General features: G+C 35.8%; 1 protein-coding gene across 1 annotated transcript in view; it reads left to right on the plus strand.

Annotated features, from left to right (window-relative positions):
- Nucleotides 1-2099: 2099 nt before the first annotated feature.
- IGF1 (insulin like growth factor 1) overlaps nt 2100-25092 on the plus strand; it is a 48178-nt gene continuing 25185 nt past the window's right edge. Inside the window, exons 1-2 of the mRNA XM_010117670.2 lie at nt 2100-2221; nt 6535-6691. Coding sequence (XP_010115972.1) covers nt 2159-2221; nt 6535-6691 — 220 coding nt within the window. The 5' untranslated portion in view covers nt 2100-2158. The remainder of the gene's footprint in view (nt 2222-6534; nt 6692-25092) is intronic.

The following is a 25092-nucleotide window of genomic DNA, read 5'->3' on the forward strand; positions in this document are numbered from 1 at the left end:
GTCTGGTGAAACTTAGGAGAAAGCAAGCACTGAGTAGTGAAATGAGGGTTTGAAGCTCAAGCAGTGGGGAAATGATGAAACAGTGGCTTCCTTCTGTTATTTCGGAAGAAAAAGGCAGAAGTATGTGCACCCATCTGTAGTACTGTAAAAGTAAAAAAAAATAAAGAATACCAGAGCTTTGATAATTTGTCATCTCACATTCTTCTATTAGGCTGGTGAAATAAGAGATACATGTGCTACGAGGTGCAGCAGGCTATGCCAAGCTATGTGTAGAATGGTGCCACTATTCAATGACCTCTGAAATGCAGAGGGAAGAATAAAATGGACCAGAATACTAAAATACAGTACCTGCAGTACAAATGTGTATTAGAATCTCAAAATAGTGGTATTATCTGAACGAAACAAACTTACCTCAAAGTCCCCCGTGATTCTGCCATTATGCTACATTAGAAGAAATCCCTTCCAAAGATTAGTCAGCTTAGCTAACAATACACCGTTTAAAACTGCACAGAGCAGAGTGTTAGCCATTCATAGAGGACACAAATAACTGAATGTGTCCTTTTTGCCTGGCAAGCACCGTATAGTTCAAGGTGGATCTGAAAACTGAGAATGGACCTGGGCCAACATGATCTCAATTGTTATTTTCAATAATAAAGTACAGCTAGCACCTCACCATGCAGCTCTAACTTGAGTAGAAGGGAACAGGGACAAAATGCAATGTTCTGAAACAGCTTTTATGGAAATCATGCATTGTTTGTGACATCTATTTGGTCTCCGGAGCTGCGGTCTTGTTTAATCCTCTACTTTTAAATGCCATCTTCCAAAACCAAAGGGTAACAAGTACAAATTGTATCTATAAAACAGCATCCCAACTTTATTCTCAATAGCTAAGTATTGAAATGCAAGTATACATTATAAATAGAAAAACAGCTGGCTTGGAGCACATTGCAAGCCACTAGCACAGTTGAGGGATTTGAATGACATCATAACCCGTGAGAGCGTGTTGCTGGCCAGCTGGTGTTATTTATAATATACTCATAATTGAGGAAAAATAAAAAGGCAAAAGTTAGGTATTACAGAACTAACAAACTTGAATTCTCTTTCCCAGTGTCATTTAAATTGTTATAAAGGGTAATTATGAAGATTACTACTAAAAAGGGGGAAAATCACTTTGTAATTACAACAGCACATTGAAAATAAATGTCATAGAAGCCCCCCAAAGTGGGCTACTTGTGTTACTGTATTCACAGTACTGTAAATTCTAGGAAATGATACAACTTCTCCTGTGTGGTTACTAAAAGATCCCAAAGCTATCTTGCCCTATTTACAAGTAGTGCCGAACAATTCTGTTATTTTTAGTAAATTACAAACTGCTATTTTAGGGTTAATAGCACAGAGAGTTGGAGGTTTTAATTGTTACTCAGCACATAGGCGTGCCAAGTTTAATAACGTAAAGATGCATTAAGAAAAAAATAGATAACTGACTGCCTGTCTTTCTGTACTAAATATAAATAAAATACCTGTGCCTCTATGCATAAATAAAATGTGTACATACACACAAAGGTATGCGTATATGCAAACATCGCCCTTATGTATGTAAGTTTTTATATATTTGAAATGCAGACACACACACACACACACACACACAGAGGCACACATAAATACAAATGCACACGCATCTATCTGAAAGTTAACCAGAATACATTTTCTTCTTTTTCATGGCAGCATAAGCTTTTTTGCCTGCTAACCCCACAGTCACTAATTCACATTCTTTTAAAGGGAAAAAAATATGCTTCTGTGCTCTAGTTTTGAAATGCAAAGGTATGATGTTATTTGTCACCATGCCCAAAAAAGTCCTTACTCGGTAACTTTGCCAGAAGAGGGAGAGAGAGAGAAGGCAAATGCTCCCCCAGCTGTTTCCTGTCTACAGTGTCTGTGTAATGTAGATAAATGTGAGGATTTTCTCTAAATCCCTCTTCTGTTTGCTAAATCTCACTGTCACTGCTAAAATCAGAGCAGATAGAGCCTGCGCAATGGAATAAAGTCCTCAATATTGAAATGTGACATTGCTCTCAACATCTCACATCTCTCTGGATTTCTTTTTTCTCATCATTACTGCTAACAAATTCATTTCCAGACTTTGCACTTTTAAGAAGCAATGGAAAAAATCAACAGTCTTTCAACACAATTAGTTAAGTGCTGCTTTTGTGATTTCTTGAAGGTAAATCTTTATTACTATTTCAAATAATTTTTTAGTTTTATTTTACTGTTTATTGTCTGCTTCTGGTTTGAAGAGTATTGTGCACTTTTCAATAACATTATTTTAGAACTGAGAATTATTTATAAATTGCTGAACATGCAGTTTTATATGATCTGGAAAATGGCTGTATGTAGTAGTTGCAATTACATAGATAACTGTAAGGGTAAACTATTGCAGATACATGTCTTAAATTTCACTTCTATTCAGAGAACTTTGCAATATTTCAGTTATGTCATTATTAAAGGGTCCAATTACATCATTGTCTACATTGTTAATTAATGCTTCTGAAAACAGCAACTTTTAGCTGTTTTCTGCAGGTGCAGGGTTTTATAGGATAAAAGGTATTATTCACATGCTAAGTTTCTGCAGTTCTATTATACACAATTATAGATAAAATGTTCATGCTTTCACAGGGAAACTTTTAAGGGATGTCACTGCAGCAATTTTCTGGCAGCACTGTAGCATTTACTTGTTTTTTGCTTTCATAAATTAAAAGTAAATGTGAAGTTCAATTTGTTTTCTACATTAGAAACCAGCTGCAACTCTTGCTGACCTTGCATGTTTGTATATCTTAAGCAATTGTATATAAAGAAAATGGAAATTCCCCTACATATTCATCTCCAAGTTTTCCCTTGTAGGGAGGGCTGTTTCAGGAAAGTTTGCATGTGAAGTTTCATGTTGTGACCCTATAATTTCTACACATTAATATAAACTGTCTTTAAGTAAATTTGGCTTCAGTGGCTGCATTGACCTCTGTGTCTGTCAATTGGCCATAGTTCAACTTTCCATTATCAGCAAATTTATATCTTCCAATAACTTTTTTCTTTAATATTTTGCAGGGACACTTATGCAGTTGACAGAATTCTCCTGTTTTAATTGCTTAGGGCCTAATTATTTTTTTAGAGTGTCTTACATTTAAAACACACTTATCTAATTTCTTAATGTGATTCAAAAGAGCTAGTCTGTAATTGCAATGGATGGAACCATTCTCTTAACGTAAAAATGGGAATCCCTTCCAATATACTTGAAATATGATGATTTTTTTTAAAGTATTGAGCAAGGCACTAAGAGACATAAAAGTAATGTGCTAGTTCCTCAGCTGGTGCATCCTGCCAAGCTTCCTTGGAATCAGTGGAACATACTGATTTAAGTTAGGATGTAGCCCATATTCTTTAATCAAACTTAGCAGTATTTAAACCTTGATTCATCCTATTGACTTACATAATAATTACTAGTGAATACTGTTATTACATACTAATTACAAACTTCTACTATGCTTTAGTAATCAGGTCCAGCCTCTTTGTAGCAAAAAGTAATTTTGAATGTAAGTCTTGATTTTTTTTCTATAGCATATATTATCCATGAAAATGTTGCCCCTTCTAGATATTTATAATTATTGTAGATGTTCTTATATGTTATTAAAATGACCAAGCATGTGAATAATTCTTATTCACAACTTGTGCCAACTGATAGTTTGTTAGATGAAGAGGACTTATATAGAAGAATTAAAAAGCAGAAGAGATGTAGAGTATTAATATATGGCATTCCTCTGTGGTGCCACTCTTCTGCACTATTAAAAGAGGAATGCAGCAAAAGCTGGTTATTTTACTGAAAAAAAAGAGGAAATTCCAGCTGTGAAAATATGGTCAGTCATTCTATGCAACTAAAAGAAGTGCTTAACCAGGCTCATCCTGAACCTGTATTCAATTTCCAAATGTAATTAGATGCTTCAATAAACCCCACCCACATGCCACTGCATTTTCTTTTAAACTCTCGACTTTCTAGTCAAACTGAGGACATTGCAAGCACTCTGAATGTTTGAAAAGAACCTGAAGCAATATTGGATTACAACTTTGTGTTTTCTTAAGAATATTCCCCTCAGACATAAATTGGAACTTTGATTTTATCACAAACATATTGAATCAACCAATGTTATGTTTAATTAAAATGATGAAGTAAAGTTCAAGTTTTAAACTACATTTTAGAATTAGTTTTGTTGAAACAGCACTTAATTTAACAAATAATTGATTGAGCCCTAGAAACACGTGAGCCTGTTTTCTTTTCTCCAAAGTTTTTACTTGTTTGAAAGTTCTTGACTGTTTTTAAATTTGGAGATAAAGTTAGAAATTCTCTGTGGTTTATACTGTGCAGCCTTTTTGGCTTCAACTAAAGGAAAAACAGTAGATAATCTGTTTTGTTGTAGTTCAGTGCTGATATTTATCTGAAAATGCAACCCAGCTGAAAAGTCTTGGAAAATACAAAATTGTTAAATGGCTAAGATTTATGTTTATTTCTGGCCCAAATGTTATACAAGAACAAATTGCTAAATACATAATGTTCTTGTATTTGTAATGTCTTTCAGCCTTTTGAGGTGGTGTGCTAAACAGCTTTCTGCTTTATGTCTTCAGAACTGGGATCCATCCTAAACTGCAGGTGCATCACATTTATCTCAGAAATGCAAAATTATGGCGAGGGAAAAAAGAAATTGATGTTGTTAAGATATAGAATCATTACAGGAAGTAATGCCTGTTGTCATCATCATTCATTTATAATCTGATCTTCCTCCATCTGCCATTAAAGTCATGTCCATGTGTTTAAGCTAGTTGGTTTTTGCATGGCAAAATTGGCTAAAGACTTGTGAATGGGAAAATAATTATTCTTTCTTTTTATGATATAACATGGGATTTAGAGTTGTTCATTATTTTAACAGTGGGAATATCAGGAAAAAGAGGGGGATAAATTCTGACTTATTTATAGATTTGTCTGTTATTCAGCTTTGACTTAAGTTGAAATAGGGGACTCATCCAGCAAGGCGCTAAGATCTCTTGCCAAGAAAATAAGAATTTTTAAAAATTATTGAGTAGAGAAGGCTCGATACCCAATTGGCTGAGATCCCATATGAGCAGGCAATAGGTAATTTTGTCAGTTTTCAAAAGTTCAGTGAAAAAAATAAGATTAAATGGTCCCTAAAACCCTGAACGAAACTTTAGGGAAGGTTAATCATTTTACTACAATTACTTTGCATGTCTGCTAGTACATGGCAGTTTTAAGCCAAGGTTAACGATATGCGCAAGAAAGATTTGTAACTTCTTACCTGACCGCAATGCTAACATTATCCGTGAAAGAGAATGAAATTAAATGCAGATTTACACCTTTGAAACTAGTGTCTTTGCCCAGTGATCTAAATCAGTTCAGAATATGCATTAAGCACATTCTTCACTGTTCTGCTACTAAATATAAATAGCTTTTCCTAGTATTTTTTTTAAACTAATGCTATCTTCTTTGACATGTTGGACAAGATCTTTGGTTGATATAAATTGATATAAAAGCAAGTGGATAAATAGATTGGTGCAGATTTACACCCATTGAGGATTGGCCTTTATTCAGTCATAAGTCCAGGAAAAAGATAGCTTCTACCCAAACGTAAATGAGAAAAGAATTATCACCTCTGTGTATACTTCATAGCCAAACCTGACTAAGAGAATATAATGGAGGACAGTGAATGTATAGCTGCTTCCATCAAGTAAAAATACAAATCCTTAACACTCCCACAAGTGCTTCTCTCAATTTCTTGAATGTTTCCAAATGTTAACTTGCTAGTAAGAGTCATTGAATGTGGTCCCCCTCTATGGAAGGTCCCACATTGACTCTTCTGTAACTTTGGCAAGCTCTACCTTGAAAATTCTTTTGTTTTGTCATGCTATTTCCCTTTTTGAGGTGGCTGGAGAGCCACAGAGTACTAAGTATGAACCTTTTTCCTACTGCACTAAACTTTCTTCCATCCAGTTTACAGCCATTTATTCGTATGCCAGTACTTCTCTTTAGTTTAAATAGCTCCTCTCTCTCATATGCCACCTCCATCTCCCACAGCACATTGGCAGCCAAATTTCACATTCCCTTTTAGCCTATCTGGTCTCTGACAAAACTATTCAAGATTGTCTAGTCTTTCTTACTGTACTTATTCTGGGCTTCCCTTTGCCCGCCTATTGCACTCTTTTATATCCTTTTGCAGGAGCAGCTATAAATCATAGTTACTACAAGGTTCTCTAACTGCATGTGAATGTGAATATCCATCAGCAGAAGTAGTCAGTTTGCAAAATACATGGACTAGAATATGTAGACAGTTGCAAAATTATGGTGAGGCATTTCTTGATACTGCATTTATTGTGTAACAGATTACAGTACATAGGCATTCTTGACTCACAAGGGTGCAGGAATCATTGTCTTCAGGACTCTATTGGGAAATTCTGACACTGCTTTTGCTTCCTTGGCAGGTGAAGATGCACACTGTGTCCTACATTCATTTCTTCTACCTTGGCCTGTGTTTGCTGACCTTAACCAGTTCTGCTGCTGCTGGCCCAGAAACACTCTGTGGTGCTGAGCTGGTTGATGCTCTTCAGTTTGTGTGTGGAGACAGAGGCTTTTACTTCAGTAAGTCAACCCTTTGTCTCATTTAGCTGCTAAACGTTTCCATGTAATCTGTTGGAGTTTGCACCTGCTCTAAGCGAGCTTAGAAATGATCAAACTAGGCTGCCAAGTTTGACTAGTATCCTCTGTCTTGGAGATGCCCATGACTTCGGTGACCATGAAGTCTCTGTAAAGAGTAGAGCTGTGCCTGTGTTCAGCCTCTCTGAGTTCCTGACAAATTTTCCTTTTCAGACATGTAATTGTTTTTAACCACTTTCCAGCTGCTGCTATTCCACCTGCTGTATCTCTGCTTTCTGCTGATCTGCCACTGAAATCAAATGAATGAAAACACATGTTAAACCCAAGATATTAATGAGGCAGAACTGCATGTACCTGCTATGTCAGACTCCTTGTAAACAGTTTAAGTACACATTGTGTCATATTAAAAACACACCAAGCTTCAGCATCTGGTTTGAAATAAAAGAAAAGCTGGAAGGCAGCAAGCAGAAGGTTACCACATCCAAGTATCTACATGCTTCATCAGTAAAATGCAGCTGAAGGACAATTCATGCATGGTGAAATAATAAAGATTAACACCAGAACAGACAAGATAAAATTAAGTCTGCAATAGTGTGGATAGATTAGTACTCAAATAACTTTTTGGATCAAGACCTAAACTTTGGAACTAAACATCACCATATTTTTCCTTTGCTATATTTTAGCTTGTGCAAAGCTGGAGTAGTTAGATAAGTAATTCTTTTATCTTAGTACCTTCTTACAAGTGCTGTCAAGATCAAGAAACATACAACTTGTAAAAGAAATATATTTCTAATTTTCAGCTATTTGCTACTCAAATAACATAAAGTTAATTAAACATTTATCTAGGAATACATTAATTCTGAATTCATTCATTAAGATATTTATTCAAAATACACAAGAATTTATACTTTCAGAGCCTCTGAAGCTAGTGTTTATTTTTAATAATAATATGTGCTTGTCTGAAGTTCTTGTCTGAACTTACCTCTCCTTTAGGGCCTCAGTTACGTTTCCAAACAAGAATATAACTAAGGAAATATGGAGTGGTTAGGCTATAAACACAGGAAATTAACAGAAAGGGGTTTTTTTTTCTATTTAATTTTATTTTCTTTGTCAAGTCTAGCTTTTTTTTTTTCTACTTTTATAATCCTCATTGTATTCTAATAGTTCTTGCCTTTTAAGCAAGACCTCTTCTAAGCAAGACCTTTTTTTTTCTGATCTTACCCACCCCATTCCTATTCATTTCTATTCATGGAGTTATTGCTTTCAATATTTTTCTCCTTGCTTGGAATATAAATAGAATCTGGGAAATCCAGATTCTTGCACCTTTAATATACAGAAAATCCTGATTTCCTCAACATACAAGCTGAAGAGATTTTTACTGTCTTCTTGGCACTTTCTATTAAAGTTTAGCTTTGAAACTGGGAGCCTTAGTTTCATATATGCAAGGTAAATCACTAAAAAACCCATCTTTTCTGTATGTAACACTTTAGCTATCATTACTGAGCATCTGCTTTAGGGTGCTGTTTAACTTAGAATTCAGGTGCTAAACACAATATTAAAAATACTGGATTATCTCATAAAGGAATTTACTTTTTTTTTTCTGCCAATGCTTTATGTGCTCTTTTGAGCACCAAAATCTATTATATTTATCAGCAGCTGAGTTACAGTTAAGGGGCTACCTGAGGGTCCTATAAATGCTTTCTCTTCATGGCTAGAAGGAATGTAAAGGAAGCTTTTCATCTCCCCCTCTTGTTTCTGCACCAGAAAACAATGAGACAATATACTGCATCCTTACAACAGCATCACAGGTTTTTTTTACTGTGCATGTATCTAGGCATTTTCCCAGTCATTCATCTCCCAGAAAAATATTTGCTGCTTGTTCAGAGAACAATCACACTTGCTTATCGCAAGACTGGCTGCTACTGCCAAGAAATTAGACTTACTGTTACGTATAGTCTTTGTGTCCCTCAAGGTAAAAGGACACGTGAAATGCTAATTGTCAACAATAACACTCTTTGATTTCAATCTCAGTTATTCTAAGGTTGCACAACTTGTTTCATATCTCTATATTCCCTAAACAAGATCATCCTTACTCTAAAATACTTGGATGGGTTTCTGAAGTTTTTAAGGGGATCTTTACTCTTGCAGTCTTGAGTTTTATCTACTGTCAGTGAAGACTTTCTCTCTCTCATTTTCTTTGCTGTTTTCTTATGTTCTGAATTTTCACTTGAAATTAATGTAACTATTGACACAATAAACTTCTATTTTGTTTTGTATGGAAGACTATGGAAGGTTTTAGTAATGAATGACCGCTCTGTTTTAGGAAAGTCTTGCACTGTTGTAATCAACAGACTGCAATTGCAACATTTAACAGGAATTTTATTAAATTGATACGTAGCCCTTGGATGCTAAGTAATGTGTGTCTTCTACCTGACTACTTCTGATTAATGAGACAGCAATTATATCTTTTTTAGCCTTCTCTCTCTTATTTGTTAGTATTTAATCTAAAATACAGAACTATAGAAAAGTAAATCCAGTAACACTGTTAAAACAGCTTGAGGTCCTTCTATCAAATGCAGTATAGAATGCAGCATAATATTGGAAGTTAAAAATGTTACTTCATTTCATGGGACTTTTTAAGCATGCTATATCATTTGCAGAAGTAAAAATCTAGTGAACTTTTTTCTTTTATTGTGAAGTGAATGTCAATTTAAGTTGTATTTTAAGCTTTCTCATACTCTGGTTCCTTTATATAAAGTATAATCAATGGTAATGTTTGCCTTTAACTTGCACAGGAAATAGCTGTGAGGGAAGGCTTTTCTTCCATCATTCTGTATTTCACTAGAGACTCCAAATATAAAGAATACCTTTTGGCTGAGGTGGAACTCCTGGTTCAGATTAAAGGTCAAAGCTTCTGACAATTCCTTGGGAGTTGTGGGTGGATATGAAGATAGAAATAATTGAGTTGCTTTCTGTTGAAACTCTGTACTCCACAACCACAAAGCTATATCTATGGCTAGGGCTGGAAGAAAAAAAAAAAATCCTTTATATAGTCTACTCTGCCCAGCTTCCTAGCTATAAAAGGAAATTCTTCACAGCTTCTGAAGAGGTGCCCCAGCTGCTTACCACACACAAAGAAAAGTACTGACTTCAAGAGGAAGTCAAATGTGGTTTCTACCACTACCTTTCTTCATGAGGTAGACTGGCAAATAACATTTTTTTTTTTTGGGGGAGGGGGGAGGATACTGCACAAATCCCAAAACAGATCATCTGCTTTTTCCCTTGGTCACATTTAACCCCAGCCAGCACTGGCTACTACTTGGACAGATTTTTCTCTCCCATGATTCACCAGTGAAAAGCAGTTTGTTGCCACCTTTTATCTAGCAACACATCTCTAGCAGAACTTCTGCCACTCAGGTTCCTGTGTGCTAGCTTATGTTAGGAGAAGCCAACAAACAGCCTGGCTGCAGCTACACAAATGGCTACACTTAGACACAACTCTTCTCAATTAATGCATCTCCGAGTCTCAAAATCTCTGGATTCAACAGTCATGAAGCAAAGTGGGATGTCTGCTATGTTCATTTGAATTTTAATGCCTAGAAAGGTTTACCAAGCCACAGCTATTACAAAACAATTCTGAGGGCAGAGAATGTCAGAAAAACTTAAAGGACAAATTACAGGAAACTTACAGAAGCAAGAGCCCAAGAGGGGAGAAAATTTGGTTGAAACAGTCTAATCTTATCACAGGAATTTACTTTGTATATTAATCAAAAAAGAGATTTTTGTTTTTCTTTGTACAAGTTGAATTTGATAGACCATCATTCATCCCTGCTCATGTTGTTTCCTGAGGACTATTACTACCATAAGAAAGGAACATATTCTTTTTCATCTAATTTCTTCTCCTTTGAAAATATACCTTTTCCTTTGCCAATCAATGGATAACAGTTTGGCTAACAATATACACAAATGCCAGTAAAGAAATAGCTTTCTCATTTTCTTAGACACTTTCAGTCATTCTAATTTCTACAGCCTAAATTAGATGGCAATGCTTATTTGAAACCATGGCAATAAATTTCATTAATTAAAAAATACATTTTTTTTTCTGTTAAAAAAGTGCTTTGGCTTATGGTGAATCTTCTGAAGCATTACTTGCATAGAGAAGAAGGAGCTTATTTAGATCCTTGACACAATGCTGTTCCTCTGATACTCTTCAGAGAATGAAGAAGGATGTACCACATGCTTCCATGGATAAAAGACTGAATCCCACAAAAGATAGGCTTTTCTGATATCCAGCCTAATGCTCCCTGTGTCAACTGCTTTGTGGAGAATCATTAAAGATTTCTACTACAGTTTTTTTCCACTAAGATAACCAGAGTTGTGTGTTGCCCTTGGGAACATCCCCAGCTGTCTGCAACATAAGACTATTGGTTTATAATCATCAGGAAATCAGGATAAGACAGCTAACATAATTTTGGGTAATCAGAGCTGTCATCAGAACTCATTGCTTTCTAGAACTAAGGTATATGGAGGAATTGCTGCCTTAGAGAGAAGGAAATAAAGGGCATAGGAATAGGCAATTATGTTTTACTTCTTCCATTTCCCTTTAGTTAACAGCTTCTTGTTTACTTCAGGAAGTCTGCTTTTAAGATGTTATTAAAGTTTCTAGGCCTGTCAAACCTATCAACATAATTACAAGAGATGGCATGGCACTCAGTTCTCTAACTGCTCCGTACCTGTAGGAGCTATGAGTCATTAGCTACTCTCTGTGTCTCTGATTGAAAGGAATGTTAATGTTACAAGCCCAGGAAAGACATGCTGAAAAGCTGTGGTGGACACGCAGCCTGTGGTGACAGTGACAGTCTTATAAACCTTTGCAAAGAAATGCTGGTCGTCTTGTCTGTGTTTACACAGCAGGATCTGAGAGTGTTTTTAAGTTCCTTGGGCTTGCTACATGCCCCATTCATGTCCAAATCCTGTATCCATGGAAGATTTTAGTGTATTTCTCAATCTTTATCCTCAAGTTCCTTACTTCTTACAGGAAAGCTAGCCTGGAAAGGAGGTAAGATGTTGTCATGGTTTAATCCCAGTCGGCGACTGAGCACCACTCAGCTCACTCATTCAACCCCTCATCCTCCCCCACCAGTGCGATGGAGGAGAGAATGAGAAGAGTAAAAGTGAGAAAAGAAATGGGTTGACATAAAGACAGTTTAATAAGTAAAGTAAAAATCTCACACATAAGCAAACCAAAACAAGGAATTCCTTCACTACTCTCCATCATCTGGCAAGTGTTCAACCATCTTCAGGAAAGCAGGGCTCCATCACGTATAATGGTTACTCAGGAAGACAAACACCGTAACTCCAAACATTGTCCCCCTCTTTCTTCTTCTTCCTTCAGCTCTATGTGCCAAGCACACTGTCATATGATACGGAATATCCCTTTGGTCAGTTGGGGTCAGCTGTCCCAGCTGTGTCCCCTCCCAACTTCTTTTGCACCCCCCGCCCACTCGCTGGTGGTGCGGTGTGAGAAGCAGAAAAGGTCTTGACTCTGTGTAAGCACTGCTCAGCAGTAACTTAAACATTCCTGCGTTATCGACACTGTTTCTAGCAGAAATCCAAAACATGACCACATAATAGCTTTTACAAAGAAAATTAACCCTACCCCAGTCAAAACCAGTACAGATGTGCATTAGCCAGGTCTACAGGGTCAGTGCTCAGGGAACCAGGGCTATAGATAGGCATAGTTATTGACATAACTTTGTAAGAAAAAAGGCAACTCTGGCTTCTGGAATGGTTTCGCTGTATAGTCAAATAACTGATACATAAGTTTGGTGTGTGCTCTGTTGCCCCGATAGTAATCATTGAGGAAGTTCTCTGAAAATAAGCCAGTCTTGGAAAGAATTTTGTCCTTTTTTACCACATTAAGAAAGGCTAGGGTGAGTTCATAAAGGTTAACCTTAGTTTAGTGAGTTTAATCTTCTTAAGTTACCTCTTTAATAACAGAGAGAGGTTTCACCTTCTTGCTCCATGGATTACACAGTGAATCTAGGAGGATTTAGCCTCTAAAACACATTAAATTTAGACTCTGCAAACAGGTCTCCTCTACAGCTAGCTCTTAAGTTGCCAAGGATTTCATAATTTTTCAACCTTTTCATTAAGAGGGACAGTAGTAATGATAATTTTAGCGTAGTGACTGGAAGCAAACTATTGATCAAAATTTCAGCAAGAAACATCTCTGCAAAATGTCTCTGCTACCAAAACTAAATAAGTACAGTTTCTCCAGAAGTTCAATTTATATGTATCCTTATTAGCTGTTGGACGTTAGACATGCTAATGCTTTTTATGATGTTTGCATTTATCTGTGCAATAGACCAAGTTTCAAATTTGGTCTCAAGTAGCAGAAAGCTGTTACATGACATTTGATTCTGCAACTGCTATATGTGTATTTAATACATTGTTTAGTCTCATGTTGGATAAAGTCACTTCAAGAAGCACTTGGCAAGATCAGGATTAATTCTTGGCATAGCTGCCCCTCTTACTTTTCCACTGAATCTTAAATACCAAGAAAAACCCTTCACTGACTTGAATTCTGGCACATGCTTTATGCAATTGGCCAAAACCTTTGCATATGCACCTCTTCATTTTTTCTGGTATTAATAATGCATTTGTGGTATTTGATCACCAGCAGCAAGAGTTACAAAGCAAATTATTCAGTTTAGCAAAACTACAGAGTCTCTTAATTAAAATATTTTGCATTAACTACATGAGCATCTAGGGCAATCTATACAGAGTGCTCATTCAAAGAAGGAAGTTCATACAGCCATTTCTCTAGAGTTTATTCAGCACTTTAGCTCTTATACATGTTTCAAACACTCTTGCATCACTGAAAATCAAATAGAAACTTAAAGCTATTTTCATTTCAAAGCTTTGCTAAAAAAAGGATGGATCAGAATTTTTTTATTAAACCGTGATACAAGCTTAATTGTTAAAAAATCTGACAACAAATGAAAGGGGTAACCAACAGTTAAGTCATTTCTCAGTCTAGAAATCAAGACAAAAGAAATACCACAGATGTATACTAAATTTATCTCTATTAATAACCACAGGAACTTCCATGTCAAAAAGAAGAAAAAGCCATTAATTCATCCTTTTTTTTTTTTTTTGTGGTGCATTTAATGCACAATTACTACACAAGATACAGCCCAAGTACTGGGTCTAATTGTTAAGTAATGACAGGCATGTTTCCTGTTTGCTTCAGTGTACAAGGTTCAGAGAAGAATTTTAACACATCCATAGTCTTTGGAGGACTGTAAAATATACTGACCAGAGGGTCACTCCAACTTATAGAAAATTTTGCATTGTCACTGTCAGTAAAAGTTAAAAAAATTGAATCCACTTAAATTCCTATTTCAACCAAAAGGCTGTGCCTTAGGCACTAGTTAACACATAACTTTCAGAATAATAAGATAAATTGCCTTTCTTATTGTATCAAAGCAAGAAAAGTCAAATACTATCTTCTTTTCAGACTTCTTTTAAGTATTGGACAAATTACATAGATAAGCTTATCTTGTCAATTTTCTCTGAGCAACTTTTAGGTTAAATTTCTGATTGCTTCTCCAATGTTAATTCCTGGTAAATTGGTTTGGAATTTCTTAGAAAACTGCTTTGAATTCTTTAGTAAACTGAAATTCCTACAAAAACAGATGCAAATGTGAGATACTTGCTGTATTTTCTGATTGAATCCCATGTACAGTCAAATTTAATATGTTTTCAATGTTCTTGCTCTTACAAGACAGAATGGAAGCTGTTTGCTTACCTCATATTAAATCCTTTGCTACTGAAAACTGGAATAGCTTCCTTTTATCAAAGAAGGGCTCATCTCTCTTCTTTTTTTTTTTTTCCCTGAATCTACAGCATATTTTTATATTCCTCATCTTACTTTTGAAACTCAGCTGTGATTCCAGTTTTCCCATCTATGTAATATAACTCATTCCAGAGTAAGAGAAAGCCTCCACACAGCAGACCCTTCTGCTTCTTTATGCGCTCATTAAAGTGTGGAAGTAGGGAGAGAGTGTCCTGTTAAAGCACTTCCTTTAGGAAATTATGGCTCATGCCCAAACTTGAAATTATATGATTTTTTTTTAATACAGAATATTTGTTTATAGTGTTTGTGTCTTTGTGTGTTGGGCAGAAATTTACACAAGGCTGAGTATGCAGAAAAATGAAGGGGTTGGCTCAGACCATTCTGACTCAGTCCAGCTCAGTGAACAAAACTGTTTTCTTTCTGAAAATAAATATTCTAGCAATTCTTAACTATTTCTATCTCCAAACAAGTAAGCTCTCAAGTAACACTCTCAGCTCCTATAAATAGTAACTTCTAAGAAAAGTAAATACTACTGAAAATTGGTTTTATTTCAAAAGAATGTTAATTAACAGCCATATCCTACTAAGGCAATGGATAAAAGCTTAAATTACGCATGTAAACTCTGTATTTCACAAGTCTGTATTCTAAGGAGTATTTTTAAATGTATGGTTTATACAAACGTAGAAAGAGTATAAGTGTTGTGGGGAAAATGGTAGAGATGTTATGGTTGTGGATCTGAAAAGATGCGTACATTCCTAATTAGCTTTGAAATGCTATATAGTACTATGTATAATAAATCAAATTTACAACAGAGAAATTTTTTTCAGGCTGGTATTAACTATACTGAAGGTTTATTTTAACTCAGCCCCATCACAATGACTGGATAAAAGCTGCTACTATTAGAATGCAATTTTTACAACTTCTTCTTGTAAATCTTCATTGATTACTTTAGGTTACATGAAAGCTAATAAGGACATCTATTTTAAGTTAACATAGCAGGTTTAAATTGAATACATTTCATACCTTCAAACTTCTGTAGACAAGTAAGATGTAATAATTTGTTTCTACATCCCCTGAATTCCTGAATTCCTAGTCAACAGGTCTTCCATGAAAAAACTTAGTTTTTCCTACGTATTTCAAGTTTTATGTTTCTTTCCATTAAAGTTTCCAGCCTTTCATAGACATATTTAGTTTGGCAGGAAGAATCTGGTGACTCATAGACTGAAGAGATTTGAGAGCATGCTACTGAAAATGTATCTAATTTCTTCTTGTGTAATTTGGGAGCAAGCTACTGATAGTGTGTCTAATTTTCCTAGTTTAATCAGATGTATTATTGGCAAATATATGTCCTAAATAAAAGCCATGTTTATTCCCGAAATATATAGCTAAGATTAAATGCAAAAACACTATATGTATTTGCTTTTAGAACCTTTCTGTTTTTTCTAATTGTTTCTGGAATTTTGCTGTAAATCAACGGGCACTGAATGAAAACAGAGATAATACTGAAATAGTTTACATTATGAGCCCACTTATGTTTTGGAATTCAGCAATATCAATTTATTCCTTACTGATTTTTTTGATGAGTTTTTTTTCTTCTTTTTTTCAAGGGAGGACAGAGTTGCAGGAAGAATAGGTGTTATTATACCTCCATGATTCACATAAAGAAGGATAGATGTATTAGAAAAGTTCTCATTTGTATTTTATCTTATAGACTGTATAGTTCCCTTCACTTCTTTTTAGATAAAAGACTTTTAAATTCAGTTCTTTGTAGACAGACGATCTGTCACAAACATCATTTTCATTTATCCACATACAGACTGAACATTCTGAATGATAAAGACTAAATGGAGCTTGAACCAATACACACAAGTTGATTCTGATTCAGATTCATTACATCTACTTTTGGGCACGTAAATAAGATATCTGAGTTAGGAGCCTACTCAAGCTCATTCTACAGTCAGTGAAATGAGTTTGAAAATTTCAGAATGCTCCTTAAGTTCTGATTATCCTGTACGACACGAAAGAGTTGTGGTTGTTTAATCTGAAGAAGAGAAGGCTCCAGGGAGACCTTATAGCAGTCTTCCAGTACCTAAAGGGGGCTTACAGAAAATATAGGGAGAAATTCTTTAGCAGGGCCTGTTGTGATAGGACAAGGGCTCACGGTTTTAAAATAGAAGGAGGTATATTTAGATTAGATATAAGGAAGGCATTTTTTACAATGAGGGTGGTGGAGCACTGGAACAGGTTGTCCAGAGAGGTGGTAGGTGCCCCATCCCTAGAAACATTCAAGGCCAGGTTGGACGGGGCCCTTAGCAACCTCATCTAGCTGAAGACATCCCTGCTTCTTGCAGGGGGCTTGGACTAGATGACCTTTAAAGGTCCCTTCCAACCCACACTATTCTATGACATACTTTTCCATCTCCACTAAATTCAGCAGGGAAGCTATGGCAACTGTATCCTTAAGTTAGTTGAGCAAGAAGTCTCCACTAAGAGCCTAAATTTTGATGGGATTTATCTATTTAAAACTACACAGTGAACTTCGATGTGGAGATAAGGATGGACTCATACAGACCACATTTCAGATCAATGCAAATCCAAGCTTATTTTAGTTGCCATTGTATAATGCAGTTAAGCAAAGACCCGGAATGTACCTCATGCAGGTAACACCTATTAAAGTTGCTCCTTTGCCCTTCTAGAATTCCCAGCCCATAGCTTGACTAAGCGTGTAACCTTTTGGAGAAAGCACTCCACTCTGAGGAAGCAAAAGTAGAAGGGAGAATCTTATCTATCTTTATTTCTTGATGTAATAAATACAATATACTCTTACATGCCATAATAAGTAACACTCTGTCATGTTTTAGTCCTGCATGATAAGACAAGGTGCACTTATCCATGCATAAATAATGAAGCAATTTTTTACACCGCTATTCACATGGATTCATTTCTATTCCTATGAATACACATGGCCCAGCAGTTTTTTTTAAGACCTAGAGTGACATCTAAATATCAGACATCATTAAAGAAGCATTTTCTCCATTAGAATGTTGTGCCACAAAGTACTGTCAAGGAGAAAGGACACAGAATGATGCTCAAGTACAGTTTTGAGATACTCATTGATAAAACAGGCATACGGTTTTGAGACACTAGGGCAATTTGAAGATTTTAAAAATAGCTACTGCTGACCTAATGAGCTTATCTATAAAAGCAACAATATGCCTGAAATAAAACAGAACTGCGCCTGAGGTTGTTAGCCATTCAATGAGTTGAATCAACAGCACAAAGTCCCTCTAGCTTCCTCACGTCAGTTCCTTCCTCCATCCAAGGCAATACAGGACCAGCACAGAACCACTTCAAAGATAACCACATTTCACGATCTTCTCTGAAGTGATCTCTTAGCAAAGAATAGTAATTGCATCAGTCAAAATTTCCAAAACAGATATTGGAGTTAGAAACTGTACTTTAGATTGTTCAGATCTTGACAAATCTTTTCCAGTAACTGTATTGTTTTGAAGCAGTCAGAGTACAGCACTAAAAACTAGGAAGAATTATCTATATTTGCTATGAATAAATATGTATACAATTTAGCTTATTTCAGGCTACTCTTAGTATTGTGCATTTTACCATTCCTAGTTTGTCTGGCTTGAGGGATACGAGGTAGAAATGACACAACATTCCACAACATTCTCTCACTTCACCATTACGTATTGACTTCTGCATTTAAAAGTCATGAAGGGTGATCTTGTATGAGATACTCACACAGATGATTTTCATACACTTGTAGAGTTCCACCACTATTTCAGGAATTAGATATACTAGATTTAATACGGCTATCCCAAAATACAATCATGTCAAAAAGGGGAGTGGTCAACATAATTCAGTCATTGAAAAAATAATAACAAGTTTTTGCAGAATTTGACCCTTATCTTTCTTTTTGTAAACAATGGAATGAAATTCTACAACTGCAGCTCTAATGGCATTGTCAACTACTATAATTTTTGTTACATAGTCATTTCACTTTTTGAAAGCAGTAGAAGTTGATGCAATAAAAGACAACTATTTCCTGTTATCACTAATATGAAGACTAATAAAATGAGCAGAATTCATAAGTGGTGATATTCTTATTGCCTGCTGCTCTTTTCAAATTGAAATTTATACTCTGATATGAAACAGATGAAGTTCAGTTCTGTGAAAAAAAAAAGAAAAAAAGAGCAAATTTTTTTAAATAAATCAGGCTGGAAAACTCCCATCAAGAATCAAAAAGCCTGCAACGGATTTTAAATGCAAAATGATTATGTTTGAATTATGAAACAAGTGGGAGTGCCCTTGTCGGTTATTTTTAGGACATAATATTAAAAAAATGTGTATATCTACACTTTCATAGACTAAAGAGAGAGATTGTCAAGCAAAAGCTGATATGCAGTATAATAAAGAAGGGACAAAGATGATACCTAAGAAGGGGAAAATAGTGATGTTAATAATCCCAGTTGGCCCTGTCCAGGAGTTTCTTCACTTCATAATCCATAATCAGGAGTCCATGGATACTTACTCAAGGTTATCTGTTAACTTTAATTGGTTTTGGCTCAGAGCACTGAGGATAGTGTGAGGTAATTTGAGGAATTCTCTATGCTCACTAAAAGAAAACATTGATCATTGATTTTCCTAGGTCTTTTGGCCATAAGTATCATTGCACCACAAATATTTTCCCTTGACTGGATTCCCACTGGTTTCTAAATAGTCATCTGTTTTTCCTAAGAACTACCAGCTGAACTTCTGATATTTTTCCTTCTTTATTATAAATATAGCAAATAGAGCCTCTTTTGAGCAATCAATAGGTACTATTTGTGCCTGATTTGAAAAGGGTACCTGGACATAAAAAAAACTCCTCATTTTTAACATTCATTCAAACCAACCTGAAAGGTTTATAGTGTAAGTTTAAAGTTCATCTACCATTTATGGTAAAAACCATTTAAAATTATAAATTCTTCATACATAAATGTTTGCTGAAGTACATAAACTGGTCTTGATTTTGTGGCAGCTAGATGGCTACATCTAAAAGACTGAACACTAAATTTTTAGAAGTGTTAATCTATTTTCAAAAATTAGTATGAGTCTCATGACAAGTCAGTGAGACCTTGGAGGCTCCTAAAGACATATGAGGCAGATTTTCAATGTTTTTTAGGCACTGAAGAGGCAGGTGGACACTCAAGAGACTTTTCAAAAGCAGTCATGTATCTAATTTCCACTGAAATCAATGATAGGTGGTCCTAGGAAGTTTTTTTTTTAAATCCTTCTAGGTATATGCCTGTGTTTTTAGTCACCTCAGTATCTTTGGAAATACACTTTGGGGTCCTTAAGACACTTGTTTAAATTTTGCTTATGAGCCTCATTGAGTACTCATGAAAAAGCTATCACTAATAAAAGCTCTTTAAAATAAGAATTGGCATAATGACTTGGCTTCCTCTCTGATGTTAAACATACTAATACGCTTAGTATGAAATCTTCTTATTTCTAGCATAAATATGTGAGGCATCAGATGAAAGCTAATAATTTCCCAAGTGAGCTAAAAATAATGAAGGCTGAATTTGAATAAATATTCTAAGAGGCATTCTGGAACAGACAGTGGTTAATAAGTACTGTAAATGTTACCTTTCTACTAACCTCATTTGCAAGATGCCAAAGCCTAAACATGGACCACAAACAATATGGGATAAAAGTTGAACATGACAAAAACTATAATTGTTGGAGGAAGTTGGAGATAATGCATATTTATTGTTTTAGAATCATAGAACAGTTTGGGTTGGAAGGGACCTTTAAAGGTCATCTAGTCCAACCCCCCTGCAAGAAGCAGGGACATCCCCAACTACATCAGGTCCCTCAGAGCCTCATCCAACCTGGCCTTGAATGTTTCCAGGGATGTGGCATCAACCACCTCTCTGGGCAACCTGTTCCAATGTTCCACCACCCTCATTGTAAAAAATTTCTCCTAATATCTAATCTGAATCTACCTCCCTCTATTTTAAAACCATTACCCCTCGTCCTAGTTTAACAGGCCCCACTGTTTTCTTTATCTCTTCTCAGAAAAATATAATTTAAAATCTCTCAAACTTCTTTTGGATGTCTTATTTTGGAGTTTCTTGTACTTGTGAGTTAGACCTAGTCTCCACTGAAATGAGACCATCTCACAGCACCTAATTTTACTGCAATTATTCTGAATACATTGTAATACAAGAAGTAAGAGAATATGCATATTTTATTAAAAAGTATTAGTTTATGCAACCACAAATAATGCAGGAATGTACAAATTAAATACATTTTTTTAAAATATGTGCTGCAACTCAAAGAGCTTGATGAAAAAACTAGTGACTGAAGCTATGGTCTTAAGAAGCCTTTAAAATCAGGGAATATTAGGCATAATTTTAGTCACAGGCCACTCAGTTTTACATTATGATACAGGTCATCACTAAATAACTACAATCTTCAACAAAAGATTGTATCTGTATTTATGCACACTTCTTGGGAGAAGAAAAAAATAATTCAAACACTTATTCTGTCTTTACTATGTAATAGGGGGTCTCATGCCTTATTGACTTCCAAGATCCAAACACTGCCGACAGTAAGAATTAATATTTTCCTCATAAATTCCTCTAGAGTGCTAGAGAAGTATTTGATTGCAGCACTCAGACAAATACATTACATCCTACGATTTCCCAGGAAATCATCTGTTTCTCTAAGCATTTGTAAGTTCTTTCACTAGTAATTGCATATCCAACTGGAGATGGCAAGGATTAATTTTGCAAAGTAATTTTAACCTTTCTGCTACTACTTTGTGTGTTCAAAATGGAATACAAATGTCAATGAATTTAATCTAGAGATACAGTGAAGTAGTACCTTCCCTTTACACAGGGCAAACCAAAGCAAAAAGGGGAAAGCAGATTTTAAAATATGCAGCTGCAAGAGTGCTGCTTGCTCAAAAGCACCTTCAGCATATACCCTATCCTACCTGAGTTAACAAAGCAGTTTTTCTAGGGGAGCTGGTAACAAAAGCAATGTAATCTTCCTCTCTCTTCGTTCAACTCTAAGCACCTTTCCAAAGAGTCCCTAGCCTCTTTCTGCTCTCACTGGAGCGACAGATATTGCCTCATCCTTGCAAGCTGCAGAAATTCCAGAGCAGTTGTTGTGCAGGGCAGTATCAAAACACTGACCAGGAGTATTTTTTTGTTGCCAAGTGGCTGGGGAGAAATAGAATTCAGTGCAGAATCATTTAAAATTTTAAATGATTGAAATCTCTTGGTCAAGAGATCTAATTTTAGAGGGAAAGTTAAAATCAATTAAGAAATAACATAAAAACATTTATTTTCCTCTTCAGCTAATGAAGGACCTCATGAAAGGTGGTACAGAAAAGCCCTATATCTGTTCACACAAAGTTCATTAAGAGCTGTGGTTGTGTAAACACCTCTCAGAGTTGCATGCTAAACCTTCAGCTGGAATAAGTAATTTCCTATCTTCAGTAATGACAACATAAAGGCTTATCCATTCATGGGTAGTCAACTGGGACTACCAACTGGATGAAGATTCATTCAAGTAATTTTATGATGCAAGTGTTAGCAGATACCACCGATGCATTTCTCAACAGTCACTATATAAACACAATGCTTTTTACATACCAAGCATTGTTGGCAATAGACAGTAATCTACTAAATAAAAAGCTGCTTTACATGTCAGTTTGGTTTTTTTCCTGTTTTCCCTGCTCTGCACCACCATATTTTATGCAACATTTGTTCTGAACAACTTAAGCAGATAAATGTTGGTTAAGTCTATCCTAACTGTCCTTAATTTGATTTTTTCAGACAAAGGAACTCATAGGCTATCATTGCCATATTGTCAGTATAGATTGATAATGTTTTGATAGATATTTCATTTTGCTGTTTCTCTATAGTCTCAGGAGATGAAGAGATGTCTTGGAAAACTAAGACCTAATTTGTATAAACAGTAGATTGTTTCCTTGCTGAAACAACTGTAATCACAGAAAAATTGTGGCTGAAGTACACAGTTGAAATCTGAAAGTCTCATTGTTTCTTATTTGGAGCCAGTACAGAAAATCCACCTTTTATTTGAATCACCTCTACCTCTTCGGTTTGCATTATATCCTCATGCCGTGTTGAAAGCAGAATGATAATGCTGTTTTAAAGTACTGCTTTGAAATTTTTTCAGACATATTTAAACTACAGTAATTTAGCAGACGATTGCTCGATTTCAGCGCAGCCAGTGAGAAAGCAAGCAATCCAATGACCCCAGGTTCACTGAGATCGCTGGAAAATATAAACAAGAATTTGGAAGGCCAGTGCTTCAACACATAAAGAAATATATTGAATACTTCAAAAGATATAAAATTCTTAGAACTGTTGGACAGGTTTCTGTATGTGAACTTTCCTGTCCAAGGGGCATTGCTGAATACCATGACACCAATCAGAGGGCTGACATCATGTTGTTGTGTAACTCATAACCATAGCAATGTCACTATTAAAAATGCATTATATGTGCATTCAGCGGCTTAAAATCTCAACTGTGTCAGATGTTAAAGAAAGTACAATTCAGGAGATTTATTTTTAAATGAGAGTTCTTTATATTAGTGGAAAAGAAAATGTAAAGCTTATTAAGCCAATGTTAACACTGGAAGCGTGGATTCAGATGACAGAGTAAGAACAGGTTTCACCACCAGTGTAACTCATGGTGAAATACTCTGGTAAGAGAACTAATCCTGATCATTTTAATGGATGACAAGAAGCTTGAGCTGCTACATTACAAATGGGCCATGATGCACCTAAGTGTATGCAGTCAATAAATATCATAGTACTCCCAAATTGCCAAGTAAATGGTCTGTTGGTCCAAGCTAACTTAGTATATGTTAGGCCCAACAACTATAAGCAATGGAGAATAGCACATAACAGAAACTGGGAACGTAATCCTCCTTTCCTTTTCTTCAAAACTAAGCACCTTTCCAAAGAATCACTAGCCTCTTTCTGCTCTCACTGGAGCAACAGAAATTGCCTCATTCTTGTGACCTGTAGAAATTCCAGAGCAGCTGCTGTGAAAGGCAGCAGCAAAGCACTGACCAGGAATAGTTCTTGATGCCAAGTGGCAGGTGATAAACAGAATTCTGTATTGCCAGCTACTAGTAAAGTGAATTACATGTAGCCTTTGCCTCGAGTGACATGCAGTAGGGAGTATCTGGTGTTATCTGTTACCTGCCCTTTTAGAATGTAAGTATCTTGGAGCTGTAAATCAGAGGCACGATATTGGACTGATTGTCCCTTTATGTGATCACAGTCATCAGCAGTGGTGTAACGTAGCCTTTGCCCTCTTGATGATCCACTGAGGAGACCACTAACACTGTCTTTATGATGCATAAAAATATGTAATAAAGGCTTACTATACCCCTAGGCTACATACTGTTCAATGAGTTTTGAGGCTATGCTTTCACAAGATAAGGGATGATATGCCCATACGACACCATCATCTGGCGCAGACTGAATTACAGCTTGTTTGGCAAAGATAAAAAGACCTGAATTTCTCTGGTAACAAATAACAAGACCACCATCTGGTCTTTCAACACTTGGCAATTATAATTGCTACTTAAAGTGCACCAAAATTCTGGACACAGATTACTCCAGTACCAAACCTACAGTCACCTGATTTCTTGATACGCTGCATAAGATGATCTTGTTGCTAACCAATTTCTTATATGTAGAGAAAATTCATTTATAAATTTTGCACCCATAGAAAGAAACGGTGAGATGTTGAAAAGTATGAGTCCGGCAGTAGACAATTATGGTTAACAGAGTCCCTTTCTGTGCAACCCATGAATCCAGAAATAAGACTTCCAAATACAAGAAGCCTAATGGGTGTAAACTCTCTCTCACCTTTTGTATTTCAGAGCACAGACCAAGCGCTTCTGTAGATAGGCAAAGGATAAAGAATAAAGCAGCTGGGAGGGCTATGGCTATTTCTAGCTCTGGGACTAACTAGCTTACATAACCTTGAACAAACCAATTTTATCTCTATTTGTCTTACTTTCACCATGTGTGAAAATGAGGCAATGATGTTTATTCACCTTTTAAATGCATTTGAAATCCCCCAATGCAGGTAACAATTCAGATCTATCCAAATACTATTTCTTAGAAGCTCATCCATATATAACTCAACCACTAGAAGGGTTAAAGTTTTAAGCAAAAACCACATCACAGTAAGAGTGATAAATTATAGTCTATCAGACTTAGGAAAACAGTTCAGTAAATGCAGTAAAAATAGATCTGTTTACATACGGGATAAAATTTGGCTACTACTTTCAAACTAGAAGTTAATGTATGCCATATTACTGCAGAGACTCCCTCAAACTGTTTTTAAATACTATAACAGTTACATAAAACTTAATGGCAAGTTAAACAGATCACACCAGCAGGCCCTCTGCTTACTGCAAGTATATGGCACAGAGTTCATAGGTTACTTGAGACTCATTCTCCCAGCC

Source organism: Chlamydotis macqueenii, chromosome 1 (assembly GCF_036417535.1).
Source record: "Chlamydotis macqueenii isolate bChlMac1 chromosome 1, bChlMac1.mat, whole genome shotgun sequence".
NCBI lineage: Eukaryota > Metazoa > Chordata > Aves > Otidiformes > Otididae > Chlamydotis > Chlamydotis macqueenii.